Here is a 15,087-nt window from a genome sequence, read left to right as displayed (position 1 = left end):
GTGACTGAAAGCTGAATGCCGTCGGGAGGAATCAAGTTTAATTCCTCCCGGTAGCGGGCTCCAAGTGCCGGCACCAGGCAGGTTCAGAACGTTACTAACCTGTAGATTAACCCCGTTTAGCTTTTGGATATCCCCTCTTCACTCTCACATGATGGACCGTGTTGGCTTGCACAGAGCCAGTGCAGTTTCAGGAGAAGGTTGTTGTCTCCACTCACTGTTCCTAGATTGGAGTCTGTGTGCTCACAGCTCTCTCCTCTGTGCTTTAGCGGCTCCATTATAGTGAGTGAGCGCCGGCTCCAGCCTTCTCCTGAGATAGAGCCAGAGCTCTCGGCAAGGCAGTGCTGTCAATCACTGGAGAAGGACCCGGGGCATACAAACTTAGGGGGGCAGAATGGTGCAACTGCTCAGCCATGCCAAGGGTGCACCAAGCACTCTAAATAGCATATGGGAATAAAGAGTATTTTTATGCACAACAGAGAGACATATCTATAGAGTAAAGGTATGATATTTATAGGGGCTAAGTACCCCATGTGACTATGTGCTTATTTATAATTGTGTTTTAGGGGTGACAGGTTTCCTTTGAGGGTAGCAGAATTTAAAATACAATGCCAGTCCTTGTCATCTACTTGACTAGCCAGAAAAAGTCAGAGAGACTTACCAGATACCTTATTACTGCTCATGATGACCGCTCCTCATGTATGCAAATACAAAGGCACCTGCCGGTTTGCAGAAGACAAACAGTGTTCATAACAATTAAAGAGGTTGTCCGCTACTCGGAAAACCCCTTCTGAATCCCTATGTCTCCCCCCAATAAAATAATATCACTTATACTCACCTCCATTGCTGGTGCCATTACAGGGGTGTCGGCATCGGCTGCGGCCAATCAATGCTGAATTCACTCTCCCCTTCTTCATACAAATCAAGATATCCGGAGGAAGTAAACGCTGCTTCTGTCCTCACTTCCTTCGGATGTCAATTACATCTTCGCACTGACGAGGGCCAACAGCCCAAAACACCGTGTCTGCAAATTGAGATACTGATTTGGCTTTTATCCTAAGTCATATTGCACGACTCGTTAAAGGGTTGATTGTGACTTGTAGGATCGCTACTTCCAATAGGTGGCGCTGTAGAGTTTAAGTCCTCTTTTTCTCAGAAGAGGCAATTTGCATAATTACATCTTTATGAGAGGAGAGTGAAGCCAGCATTGATTGGCCACAGGGATTGTGTGACATAACTATGTCACGAGAGCCCTGGGAGAGCCAGTGCCGATTCCGCTGGAAAAGCGCCGGCCGAGTATAAGTTTTATTATTTTACTGGGGGGAAAACATAGGCATTCAAAAGTGGTTTTCCAAGTAGTGGTGAACCCCTTTAATAAAAACCATCCAGCATTTTGATGAAACTTATTGTATTCCGTCACCATTAAAAACATATCAGGGCAGACATATAATCACTTAGGAACTCGGTATACATTTACCTATGCATTTCGAACCTTCAAAAGATTTCCCGGAACTATGACCACTACTTGCCAATGTGTAGGAAAGGGGTTGATTAGAAGTAATATTATAGAGATTTACGCAGACAATTCAAATGTTAATATTTGAAGCCGCGAAATAGCAAGAAATAAAAGATTGACATAAACAATTGGAGTGTAGTTTCTCCAGATAGGAAGGATGGATGCCCAGTAGCGGGGGCAGTTCTTCATTTTCTTTTCTAACCTTCGTTCTCCTTGATTTGATGACATTTATTTACCTTCTTTTCATAAACATTCTAATAATTGAAATATAGAGATTTACAAACACTATATTAATGCCAGCAAATGTTTATTTGGAAGGTGGAGAACTTGACAGATAGGAAGACAGATCTGTATCTGAGATGCCAGAAAGTGCCATGTCTAGCAGATGGTGAATACTACTTGGACAGGAACAGTGCAGAGAGATGGGGAAATATTTGCAAGGCAGATGGGATCCAGATACAATAAATTAGCCTTGATCCAACAGGGAATGTTTACAGAATTCTGAATAACACAGAAAATATGGAGGAGCCACACTGTAATTTATATCAAGGGAAATCTGCTGCTATTAACTGGAAATGCAGATCATTCGAACAGCAGAGACAGAATCCACGATCGTCAATGAACAAGCGCCATTCGCTAATATTCAAGCTCATTGTAAAATCTATTAACCTTACACAAATGTGTGATCAACGACGTAACCTTGTCCCCAATGGAAAATCTAAAACATGGCTCCCCATCTAATATATTCCAGAAATATGTGCCATTTATAACTCTAGCATCTTCTTTATTGTGTAAATGCATTCTTAACCCCTTCACGACCAGAGGAATTTCCTTTTTTTGCGTTTTCTTTTTTTTTGCTCCCCTTCTTCCCAGAGCCATAACTTTTTTTAATTTTTTGGTCAGTATGGCCATGTGAGGTCTTGTTTTTTGCAGAACGAGTTGTACTTTTGAACGACACCATTGGTTTTAACATATGGTGTAATGGAAAAAAAAAATCCATGTGCTGTGAAATTGCAAAAAAAAGTGCAATTCCACAGTTGTTTTTTTATACCATGTTCACTAAATGCTAAAACTGACCTGCCATTATGATTCTCCAGGTCATTACGAGTTCATAGACACCAAACATGTCTAGATTCTTTTTTTTTTAAGTGGTTAAAAAAATATCCAAAGTTTGGTTAAAAAAAAAAATGGTGCCATTTTCCGAGACCTGTAGCTTCTCCATTTTTCGTGATCTGGGGCTGGGTGAGCGCTTATTCTTTTGTGTACCCAGCTGATGTTTTTATTGATACCATTTTGGTGTACATACGATCTTTAAATTGCCCGTTATTGCATTTTATTGGAATGCAGCGGCGAACAAAAAAGTGTAATTCTGATGTTTTTTTTCTCAATCGGGTTAATTCTTTTTTCTTTTTTTATATTGATTGGGCGATTCTGATCATGGCGATAACAAATATGTGTATGTTTGATTTATTGTTTTATTTCGAATGGGGCTAATGGGGGGTGATTTGAACTTTTATATTTTTTTATTTTTTTTATATTTTTAAAAACTTCTTTTTTTACTTTTTGCATGCTTCAATAGTCTCCATGGGGGACTAGATGCTGCTGTTGTCTGATCGTCGATGATCCGTCTCTTTGATTTGAATTATCCGTCTCTTTGATTTGAAATCAATTTTCCTCCTGCGGCCACGTCCAGGGAGGTTGGCTACAGTCCCTTGGATCTTAAATTTCTGAATAATATGTGCATCTGTAGTCACAGGAACATCAAGCTGCTTGGAGATGGTCTTATAACTTTTACCTTTAACATGTTTGTCTATAATTTTCTTTCTAATCTCCTGAGACAACTCTTTCCTTCGCTTCCTCTGGTCCATGTTGAGTGTGATACACACCATGTCACCAAACAGCACAGTGAGTATCTGTAGCCCTATATACAGGCCACTTGCTGATTCCAAGACTGTAGACACCTGTGATGCTAGTTAGTGGACACACCGCGATTTAACATGTCCCTTTTGTCACATTATTTTCAGGGGTACTGTCATTTCTGTCCAGGCCTATTTCATGAGTTTTATTTCTTTTTTTTAATTCTGTGGAAGCATGGCTGAAAAGCAATGTCTGACTTTCATTTGTTCATTTTCATAGATCTTTTATTTATTATTACTTTTGTCAGATTCAAGTTATTTCTGTGACCACTGTGGGTTTTTCTGTCATTAAACGAGGGGTACCAACAATTTTGACCACATGTGTACTGTTCCCCCTAGTATTGTGGTTTCAAACTACACTACCTGGCAAACACTTTTCAAATGAAGTAATCCACCTCCTGAAAGGGCACTGTTCCATTGTTGTCAGTGCCGGGTGGGCTGGAATTTTCGTGGAATTCTTATGCCACGTGAGCCCTGTAGCTAATCATTGTCCTCTATTGGTCTCCTGGGCTTTCACTTCTGCCACTTATCCAACATTGGTCTTACAGAAGTAAGAATGCAGCAGCCCAATAGTGGCCTTTGATTGTCTGCAGCACTCCCTTGACACAAAAATGCCACACAAACCCATGCAGAGTCGTCAGCGAAATGAGTGGAATTCAGTTAATGAAGGAGGCTATTTCATTTAAAAAGGGGTTGTCCAAATAGTGGAGAATCCCTCTAATCCTAAACACAAAGTGGTCACCTTACTTACTAATATAATGGCTCAAACTCTTAAATCTGCACAGTCTTACAAAATATAATGCAAAATAGGCAACACTAATTAGGTTCTTGAGGAAGGAAGGAAATATAGTACATAGATAATATATTAGTTAAACGTTACAAATTATCAAAGTATACACTGTATATTTGTACATATATATAAAATATACACGAACACTATAAAATAACAATATAATAATCTTATAAAGATTGGATTTGCAAGTTTTTTTTCAAGGCCAAGTCTACCTATTTATTATTGTAATACAACTTGAATGACATTTTCTTTTAGTAACTTTAGAAATAGTCTTAATTAAAATCATTTTAACTTTACTGCTCTTGTACAGACCTAGGCGACACGAGTACGATAAATAAACCCTACGTGAATGCAAATGTATATTATCGAGAATTAGGGGACAAAAGAAAGGCGGTATGACTACAGAATCAGACTACAACTGCTTTGTAGTCTGTTACCATGGATATTAGTCATTTTGAATAGAAGCTGTAAACACAAAACAATGGTAAATTGCTAATGAAGACTATTTGCAGGGAGGTATGACTATTTATTACAAATCTATTGGGCCAATAAAAGTGGACTGAAAGACTTACATAGCCTTTAAGGTTCTTAAGATATCTTGTAGCAAAGTTGTAAAACAATCACAATTGAGTAGTTGGTTATATATAGATATGTCGATAGAAATGTCTGATAGATATAAGTCTCACCTGCGAATTGGGACCTACATTTATCATAAATTTATGCCGTTTCCTGTAAATATGAGATGGGAATATTCCTGTAGGAGTTATACTTGGTCGGCTTTAGCCTGGATGTTTCTATCCACAAACACTGTCACATGTACTAAGGGTCCCCATGCACATTACACTAAAGTCAACCAAACACAATGAGATCGGTGGATCGGCCAACAGTAGAATGTGTATGGGGCCTCCCGCAAATTCCCACAATTGATCCTTATTTTCTCCAAGAATTAAGTTGATGTCAAAGGAGTCCATCAACGGCTCTCTCATAGAGATAACAGGAGTACTTGGCTGAGCCAGCACTACTGAGTATGGGAAAATCGGGAGAGAACGCTGTCGGTGAAACGGTCATTCCTCCGACAGTTATCTAATGTGTATGGGGGCCTTCAGTGTATTTGTCAATTTATCTGTAATTACAATATAAGTAAATCATCGGATTCTATCCACATCACAGATATTCAAGGAGTTAATACGTTTTTACATTTGGAACAGACCTTCTCTTACGAAAACTATCTTTAGAAGTCTTAGATGTCCTTAACTCAATGTCATTATCAGTTACTTTGATTTTAAACTTTATCATTTTGAAAGTTTTCAAGCATAAGATCATTAGAAAGAACAAGAGGGAGAGGAGAGCGTAAAGAAATGCATCATTAAATAGAAAGTCTGAACAGAGCCTTGTGTGCCTCGAGCAAGAAGTGATTTCGTTTTCTGTTAACTGGCTGACTGGTTTCCCATACAGCGGAGAAGGATGGACACATTTTATCTCGCTGACTTCGACCATGTTTCCATCAGAGAGCCACATAATTAAGTACCAGATCTTGCAGTCACAATGCAGTGGGTTGGAAGATAAATTCAACTTTTTTAAGTTTATTAAATTATCAAATGCCCCGGCCGGAACTACTGTTAATAGGTTCTCCTGTAGGTATAACTCTTCTGTTTCCTTAGGTAGTGATGGAAATTTCTTCAAGTTCTGGGAGTTGCAGTTCACTCGTAATGTATTACCAGTCAAATTTATACATTTACATTGTACAGGGCAATCACTTCCATCAGCAACTGTCAGGAACCAGATTCCAAGAAGTATTAGGTTTGGACCAATCAGCATCCTGGAAATGATGATTAAAAGGTTATTCCCACAATCACATTATTTTTCACGAAGCACAGCAAATGCATACGTATTGTTAATATACTATATTAAATAACAAAAAAAAGGCTATACAAGTTTGGTAGTAGCAGTCTGTCCTAGTTCTGTTCATAAACCAGAAGGTAGCTGACAGCACAACTGTTTCAGAGGGATGCTCGTCCTAGTTCCACGGACCAAAGTGGAAGTGTACATTCCCAAACAAAGTGAAGGACAGCATCCAATCCATGTGAAAAAAACTCCTTTATTGTGCCAAATGCGACATTTCAACCATCAAAGATCTTTTTCATGTCCTAGTTCTGTGTCTCAACGGACAGAGGAGCTGTATCGTAAGCACTTACACCCCCATGAGATGACGAGAAGGTCTGTGGCAGGAAAATAAAAACATCTTCTCCTCGGCTGACTGCCTGCGCAAGGAGGACTGAGGGTGGAGAAAAAACTCCTTTATGTTCAGTTAGCTGACAAAAGGACTTATTTCTCCTGATGTCACAGCCCTTCCCCTCGGCTCCCGGAAGTATGTGCACTTATGATACAATTCCTCTATCAGTTGAGAGAGAAGTCTCAGGAGCTGTTTTCTTCAGACTGCAGCCTGTCCACATGCCTCCATGATTTGAGGAGAAAGGCTGTGACACCAGAAGAAATAAATCTTCTCCTCAGCTGACTGAGCACAAAAACTTTCTCTACCCTCAGTCCTCCTTGTGCAGTTAGTCAGCTGATAACATTTATTTCTTCTCCTTTCACAGCCCTTCTCTTTGGCTCACACATGTGCTTTCAATACAGCTCCTCTGTCAGTTGAGACATAGGTCACTGGAGCTGTGTTTTTTTTCAGGCTGCAGCCTGTCCTGACACATGACTAGGAAGGGCTGCCGTTTGAATTATGTAACGGTGGACATTTTATTATATATAATTTATACAACCACTATAAAGATTGCTATATTATTACCCTTTTGTCAACATCGCTTAACGATCTGGAGCATTATTTAAAAGTACTGTAAGTTCACCAGCCCTGTAAATAATGTTCATGTGTTACATTTTGCTTGAAGATAATAGGTTGCCCTGCTATTTACTTTTGATATATCCTTCCCAATGGAGAGTAAATTGATAAGAACATAATTATCAGCTGCAGGTTGTGAGGGTTGTGACTGATCCTGTAATTAAAAAGTCACATAAAGTTGAGGAGTTACTGCCTCCTTGAAAACTCCGGCGCATTTAACCTTCTCTGACTTACACATGTTTAGCTGTATATTAATTGCCTGCCGCTCTCATTGTAGTCCTCTTACTGAATCTATCAGAGAAATCCAATGACAATGCATTTTAATTGTCACATTTTTGCTTGTACGTGGCTTTTTTCCAAAAGCCTGTTAAATTATAGAAAGTAAAGATGGAAGTAAAATTTATGAGGCGTGAAATTAAAAGCTACAAATTTGATAAGGCAAATATAACATAATATATTTAGATTAGAGGTCAGTTTTCTTATTGCATTTTTTTTCTTATTGATATGAATATCGTTGCAGTAAACGGTATACCCAAATAAATTAAGCATTGAATAAGCAGGACCACATAGACGGTGCAAAAAATTCTTGTAGAGGTTGTCTGCTTTGGACCCTTTTTGCGAGAGGTACCCTCATTATGGGGAATCCTGACTCTGGGACCCCAATGATCAGCTGCAATCTGTGGGGGAGCATGTTAACATTTGTTTAAAGGGTTATTCTCAGGTTCTATAATGGTTAAAATTACAAAGTGCTTGTAAAACCTAGCAATTTAGCATTTTACTTCTCATTCAAAATCCTCTCTGATCTCATTGCCTAGGTGACTGGCCACCTCTGCAGTCTATCAGCGGTGGCTAGTCTCCTAGGCAAGGAGTGCAATGTTTACAAGTTCCAGAACTTGCAAGCACTGCTCTGAAGCTGGCTGGGATAACCGGATGATGCCGGTAGCTCCCGATTCGGTCAGCTTCAGTGTCAGTTCGCGCCTTGGATGCTGCTTATGTTGTCAGCATCAGAAAAGGCACAATTCAAGCCAGTTGCGTCACATTGCCCCTGGTCCAAGCTGTCAATCATTAAGGAAAGCACAACCATCCCCCTTCCCGGCAAGCATAAAGCTGAGACATTGGGGAGCAGGTGTGTGTTCCTCACAAGCAAGATGAAACAATCTCTTTAACTCTCCTAAAGTGAAGCTACAAAAACATTAAAAAGGACCTACCACGCACAAAGATCACAATCTGCTTTTGAAAAAAAAAGACTAGTCCTCAGGAAAAGACATAATATTCTAAATATGAAAATAAAAATATTTGATTAATAAATGATATTTTTGGCCCCTGATAAACAGTATAAGGGCCCCATACTCTTAGCTATTTACTCAACATAGAACATCTCCTTATCTCACTTTAACACTCCCCCCAATGATTATGACCCATCAAACTTATTAACTCATTCCTTTCATAGATTCTAAAGTTGGCCATACAACTTTGGCGTCAGCCAACAACTGCCTGTCCCAACTTCTCTATATACATGAATGGTCAGCTGTTTTCAATGGGGAGAGAGGAGAAAACCAATGAGCCTCTGGCAGGGGCTTATCTCCTTGTCTGAATTAAAGTGCCTGACCCTTATCTCCCTAAATTCTTCTGTTGGGCAAGAATTGGGAGGCCCACATACAGATTAAATCGATGGCCGATCCTGCCAATAATGGCAGATTCGTCCGGCTTTAATCTAATGTCATGTATGAGGGCCTTAATAGTAGAGAACTGCTAACAAGTTGCACATATGGTATGTCCGCCCCCTGACATCACTGAGTTACACAGTCATTGATTCCTTTTGACATCTATTGTTATTCCTAGAATCGAGAGCTGATTCTTCTCATCAATTATTACATAGAATACAAAAAAGCCCAAAAAACTAATCTGTAAGACAGTGATGCCCACTTTTATTACTGCAGAAGACCCCCGAATGACATTCTTGCCCCAAAATTGCTTGGATATAAAACATAGGTTACTGCTTTGCAAAGCATGTGAAATCAATTTGCTTTTCATACAAGTGTAAAGTGTTATGAAACCCCAGATCAGAGCTCAAGAAATCCCAACGCAGCCCTGGGCCGTGGTTCGAAAACAGCTTTAATTATAATACCTAACTGCATGGGATCATATTGATTGTGCTCCACCTGAGTATGAAGACACATAAATTGAAAATTTACTAGGCATAACATGTTTTGTGTACTTCTGAAATACACACTTTGGCCCTGATTCATCAAGACTAGTGATGTCCACGCTGGTGTTGATGGTGTTGATGAGAGGATGTGCTGGAGTCAGACGCACCTGATTCTACAAGATACACAAACCTCCTAATAACTCAGGAGCATCTGACGAGAGATGTGTGCCTCACCAAAAATCTTACTCCACTCCATGAATGGTGTAAGGATAGAAACAGCTCGATATGAATTAGACAAGTTGTGAATTAATGCCCTGTTCCACCCCAGCTTCACACAATTTGGCATAGCTTGTGCGAAACTGGTATGAAAATTACAAACGTTGCATAATTTTGCCTAATGTGCAAAAATTTGGCGACTTTTCTAAACAATTACATCTGGCGCAATTCTTTGATGAATCGTGGGCTTCACTTTAGGTTCAAGTCTAGGTAAACTAGACTAGGACCTAAAATACGACTTAGCCCGTCATTGGAGATCAGAATATGTTTCATATCTGCAACTCTAGAATCTCCATTGCTTTGTACAAAGAGTCACGGTACTTCCATTTTCTAATAAAGACTGTTACAATTCGGCATTGGTGGCGGATCTCTAGCTCCAAAATAGGAGCAAAGGAAGAAAGGAAATGCCTTTACAAATGTATATGAGCCTACAGCTTTAGGGCTTATACTCATCAGCGTAAATATACTTATAATCCATATGACATGCATATGTGTTTTTAATATCAGCTTTTACATACTGTAATTCTCTATCATTTGAAGCTACTGTAGTTTTCTAATTAAGAAAACAATCTTTTATGTAAATAGATAGATGATAGATTGATAGAAATATCAGCATTGCAGTGCATGTGTAGCTAACTGTACATGTACTTAGCTAATAATTGGGGTCCCTCTTAATTATCTTAACCAGCTGAGAGAAAGTGGACAGCTGGGAGTTGATGTTTATAGGCGGTAATGAACTTGAAGCTTCCTAGGCTATTATTAGCTGTCTGTGTAGCCTTTAATGGTTATTGGCATGGGGTGAATCCTCCCCCAAATGATGTGGGGTCCCCCTATTTTTAATAACCAGCAAAGGCTAGGCAGACAGCTGCGGGCTAATATTAATAGCCTAGGAAGGTGTCATGGATATTGGCCCCCTCCCAGACTAAGAACCTCAGCCCTCAGCCACACCCGAAATGGTGCATCCATTAGATGCGATAATTCTGGCACTTAGTTTCAGCTCTTCCCACTTGCAGTGGTGCGGTGGCAAGTGGGGTAATAGTATTGGAGTTGATGTTGGCTTTGTAATGTTATATGACTTGACGTCCAGGGGTTAGTAATGCAGAGGCGTCTATAAGACACTCCCATTAGTAACTCCATTGTCAAATGTATGCCTACCTAGCCTTTGCTGTTATTAAACATAGGGGGACTCAGCTTCATTTTTTAGGGCTGTCACCCCTTGTTAATGATCAGTAAAGGCTATGCAGACCGCTGTAAACTGATAATAGCCTAGGAAGCTCCATTTTTATTACCCCCCTCCCAGGCTATAAACATCAGCCCCCAGCTGTCCACTTTCCAATAGCTGGTTAAGATAATTAAGGGGGACCCCACACAATTTTTTCTTTAATTTATTTAATTATTAGCTAGCTACACACGCTCTACACTAATTATATATCTCAATGACATCTATCCATCTATCTGTATATCTATTCTATCTATATATCTACTCTGACAGTTCACACTGTGATTTTATTGTACTCAGCTAATGAAATGTCGGGTTTCCTTTGAGATGGGTGTGTAAAAATCGCACGATACATGTATGATCCATGTGCTGTGCTATTTTTTTCTCGCACCCATTGACTTACATTGGTGAGTCTCTTCCGATATATGCAGCCACTCTCAGCATGCTGAAATTTTTATCTCCGTTTGATCAGAGCTGAGAAAAACATTTGCAGATGAACACAGAATTATTGACTAACATTAGTCAGATTGTACTCGACTGAGCTCAGTGATTAGCTGCTGCACTGTTGACGTGATGTCAGCGCTGCAGACAATAGCAGCAGTGGAGACTCTGCTCTGGAAGTGTTTTTTTAAACAAACTGCAGTCGGGGACACAGTTTTTCTGAAACCGGAAAACTACTTCCATGATATCTAATAAACTGTAAAGTGAACCTCAAGTTTGAGAAAACTTTTGACATGTCTTCGTACCTTATCAGAAGTTTTGATCTGTAATGGTCCAGGTGTGGAACTCCCTAGACCTTTGGCTGTGTTGTCAAGTCTCACTTGTACGGGTCCAAATCAAAATTTGTAACGTGGCCTCACATTATGGCATCATTTATCATACAAATGTATTCTTGGGGCTGAAAAACAGTTTGATCCCCTTGAGGCTGCAAGACCTCGGTCAAATCCCACCAAGGACAACATCTGCAAGAAGTTTGTATGTTCTCCTCATTTTGGCTTGGGTGTCCTCCGCTTTTCTCTCACACTCAAAAGACATACTGGTAGGGAATCTAGGACAGTGGTGATATCTGTAAAGTGATGTGGTTTTGATGTGTACTAGAGGTTAAAGGTTGACGTATGTTTAGGACCTAATTAGAAAATCATATTTTGCGTAATATTTTGTTTTTCTAGCAATATTTCCGTCCTCCATTACAAAAGAAGAATTAATGCTCAAAGCTTTTTAGGTGTAGAATTACATCAGTGAGACACTTGACATTTTCCCATTTACAATTTGACAAATTATTTTTTTCAAAACCGAAAATTATTTCTTTCTGCAAATACCTAAATGTTATAGTTATAGAAAATCCATAAGATCACCTTTAGTCACTGTTTGATCCCACATAGGTCCATGTCTATATGTCTTCATATTCCCCAACAACGCAGGCGGATGAGTGTGGTTATCCAATTCTCCTCCCAATGTCAGAGCTGTACACGATGACTGAGAGATAATATTCCAGAGGAGATCCGGCATTAGTGGAGAGAGGCAGCTTTGCATTCATGATGTGTGAGACATCGCTGACGTGACATGTCCTGTTGTCAGGGATAGATAAGAGGCAGTGGTCAGGGCGAGAGAAAACTCATCAACAAACTAGTGTTCAGGATTGATAAGGAGTGAGCCAGAAAGTATTCTGGAAATGTGCACACAACCAGGACTGAGGGTTTAAAATGAAATTATTTCTCAACAATACAGTTCAATGCCATTACCAATAGTAAAGCCATAATGCGTTGTGGAAAGTCCATCTTCAGCACCATCTTTACTCTCTAACAGTTGACATTTTTCTACAAAAGAGATGCACTATATTTAACTAAGAACCTGTCACCAATTTCATACCTTGTTAACTCTACCTATCACCTTTTAAAGCATGCAAATAGAGTTCCTACAATCCCTTTTTACCCTCACACCTTCGAGAAAGTCTTAGATTACGTTGCATGTAAATTGCACGATCCGGTCCAAATTGGATGTCTCTAGATTGCGATCAACGTCGCCCTAGTCCCTTCATACACTGCCTCTTCTACCATGATGGAAGAGGATGAGGTCTCCTGCATCATCCACCTAGTGCTCAAAGTCTTGTTCCTGCACAGTGGAATCAGAGACCTGTGAAGGCGCACCTCACTCTGCCCTATTGACCAGCCAGAGAGCTGCTGACGTAGAAGTAAAGCTGGCGCCTGAGCATTACATGATTTCCCTCTGCCAAAGTAAAGGTGCCTGTGCAGGTCTCTGATTCATCTGTGCAGGCATGAGTCTCTGAGCACTGTGTAGATGATGTAGATGTCACCCACTTCCATCAAGTCAGGAGAGACGGGTTTGACAGGTCTAGGGCGGCATGGAGCACAATCTGGATTTGCCCATCGGACCAGACTGCCCAACGAGTAAAAGAGATGAGCAATTTGATTCGTGTTGCCCTTCCCCAGCGTTCCAGCTGGTCTTCCGTGGCAACTGATCTTTATTTTTGCTCCCAACATACTTGGTTTGGCATCCTGGTCTCCTTGGTGGTTAGTAGACCCCACAACGTCGTGATACATATCATAATGTTCCATGAGGCCAGCAAGAATCAAATTGGTCATCACTAGTGAGTAAAATGTCGCACATGGGACTATGTGCTATGATGACACAGCTAATGCTTCATTTTCATCTGCATCATGGCTTTTGCTCATAATGGAAGCCATATCCCTCATTCATCATACAATAGTGCCCGACAGACTGCAATTACTTAGGGTTCTCCAATGGTTCTGTAATATCAGAAATAATGAAATTGCAGAATGCTCCTTTGCATGGGTACAAGGCTGCATCCACATGTCCATTTTTCAAGAACCGGAATCCTAACCCTAGCGAGCAGCCTGATAGGAATATACGACTATGTAAGTTGGGGTCAGGAGATTGGCAGTCGGCCTTGACCAAACACAGATTCGAATCACAGACCGGTGACTGCACCATACGGAAGTTTCTATAAAAATATTAAAACAACAGGATGTTCGTTAGCACAGAGATTGGAGAACTAGAGTGTGATGATGAGAGTGGTAGTTGTAAGGTAGTATGCTCACCTTGTATGGATGTGCAACTGATAGGTACAAACAGGTGTAGCCAAGCTCACCTTGGTTGAGGATTTCGACAATTCTCAGCACAGAAATGTCACTTGTGGCCAAAGACTGAATAAGAAATAGAAGACTTTCCAGCTAATTCTTTATTAAAATATTTCAAAAACTTTTATTCCATATTGTAAAATTGGCACTCATAATAAATCTAAGCATGATGTAGTTCCTACGCGTTTCAGAGAAAAAAATCTTTAACCATGATTGAGACTAAAAAAAGGTCCATGATGAAGGACTTTTTCTGTCTGAAACACGTAGAAAACAACATCATACTTGGATTTATTGTGAGGGTCAATTTGCTTGATATGGAATAATAGTTTTTGAAATATTTTAATTAAGAATCGTCAGGGAAATCTTCTATTTGTTACGAAAGTGATAGGCACAACACTATACAAAGCGACGAGTTATTAAAGTCTTAGCTTCTGCTGTCCCCGTAATCCGGATTGGTTGCCAAATATCCAGTTAGCCAATATGTACATATTATAAAAAAAAAAAATAATATGGGGAATCTAAAAGTAGTACTGAAACATTCCAGACAACATAGGATCATGTCAGAAATAACCGTATTCCATAAAAGTAGACTACGGAGTTCTGCATCGTGCCAGCTTATGCTGTGCTGGCGGGAGAAAGGCAGGAACACACAGCCTACCTTTATTAAGTACATTTAATTTTTACAGTATATTATGTTGTCTGGATTGTATCAACAGCTCTTTTAGATATTTTTTCATAATATTCATTATTTTGTATTATATATACATGTTTCTCCCTTATGTGGCGGCATGAAAGCCCTGGCACCAAAGCTTTAAGACAAAGCCTTTCCTCAAGCTAAGGTCTAGTCTAGAAATGAAATGTTCCCACCTCAGTCGATGAGTCCAAACAGCAATGAAGTTAGCGTAGGCAGTCCACTGGGGAAATGTTCTTTTTTAGTGCAAGCCATTCTCAAGTTGGCATGTTAGTGAGAGTTATATCAATACTGAAACACAGATGCAAACACGCATACACGAATGCATATCCCCGCCCCGATGATCTTATATCCAATAAGTTTGAAGAAAGGAAGAAAAAAAACAAACAAGTTTTTGCACAATCACCTTAACTCTTTCTCCACCGGACTTCTGTAAAGCCACTTTCACACTGCAATACTGTAATCAGCATTACGCAGGACAATTTGTGATCCAGCAGTGGAAAATAAGCAGAATCAAAACTATAACTTAAATTTTTCACCCCTTCTGTGTTGTAGATCCACTG

At 39.8% G+C, this 15,087-nt stretch overlaps 1 protein-coding gene across 1 annotated transcript; it reads right to left on the bottom strand.

The window, feature by feature from the left end:
• Positions 1-1,435: 1,435 nt before the first annotated feature.
• Positions 1,436-14,826, bottom strand: LOC143787292 (platelet glycoprotein IX-like). The gene is made up of 3 exons (XM_077275878.1): positions 14,701-14,826; positions 12,070-12,282; positions 1,436-6,041 (listed from the first exon to the last, which is right to left on the bottom strand). Exon 3 carries the CDS (start codon positions 6,038-6,040, stop codon positions 5,405-5,407), a length of 636 nt encoding a protein of 211 aa, XP_077131993.1. The 5' UTR covers position 6,041; positions 12,070-12,282; positions 14,701-14,826; the 3' UTR covers positions 1,436-5,404.
• Between the last annotated feature and the right edge of the window lie 261 nt (positions 14,827-15,087).

Source organism: Ranitomeya variabilis, chromosome 8 (assembly GCF_051348905.1).
Source record: "Ranitomeya variabilis isolate aRanVar5 chromosome 8, aRanVar5.hap1, whole genome shotgun sequence".
Lineage (NCBI taxonomy): Eukaryota > Metazoa > Chordata > Amphibia > Anura > Dendrobatidae > Ranitomeya > Ranitomeya variabilis.
The sequence above is the reverse complement of the archived record's forward strand: the minus strand, read 5'-3'. Positions and strand labels throughout refer to the sequence as shown.

Coding starts and splice junctions, on each gene's coding strand:
- LOC143787292 (XM_077275878.1), bottom strand. CDS start 6,040: ATGCTGATTGGTCCAAACCTAATACTTCTTGGAATCTGGTTCCTGACA.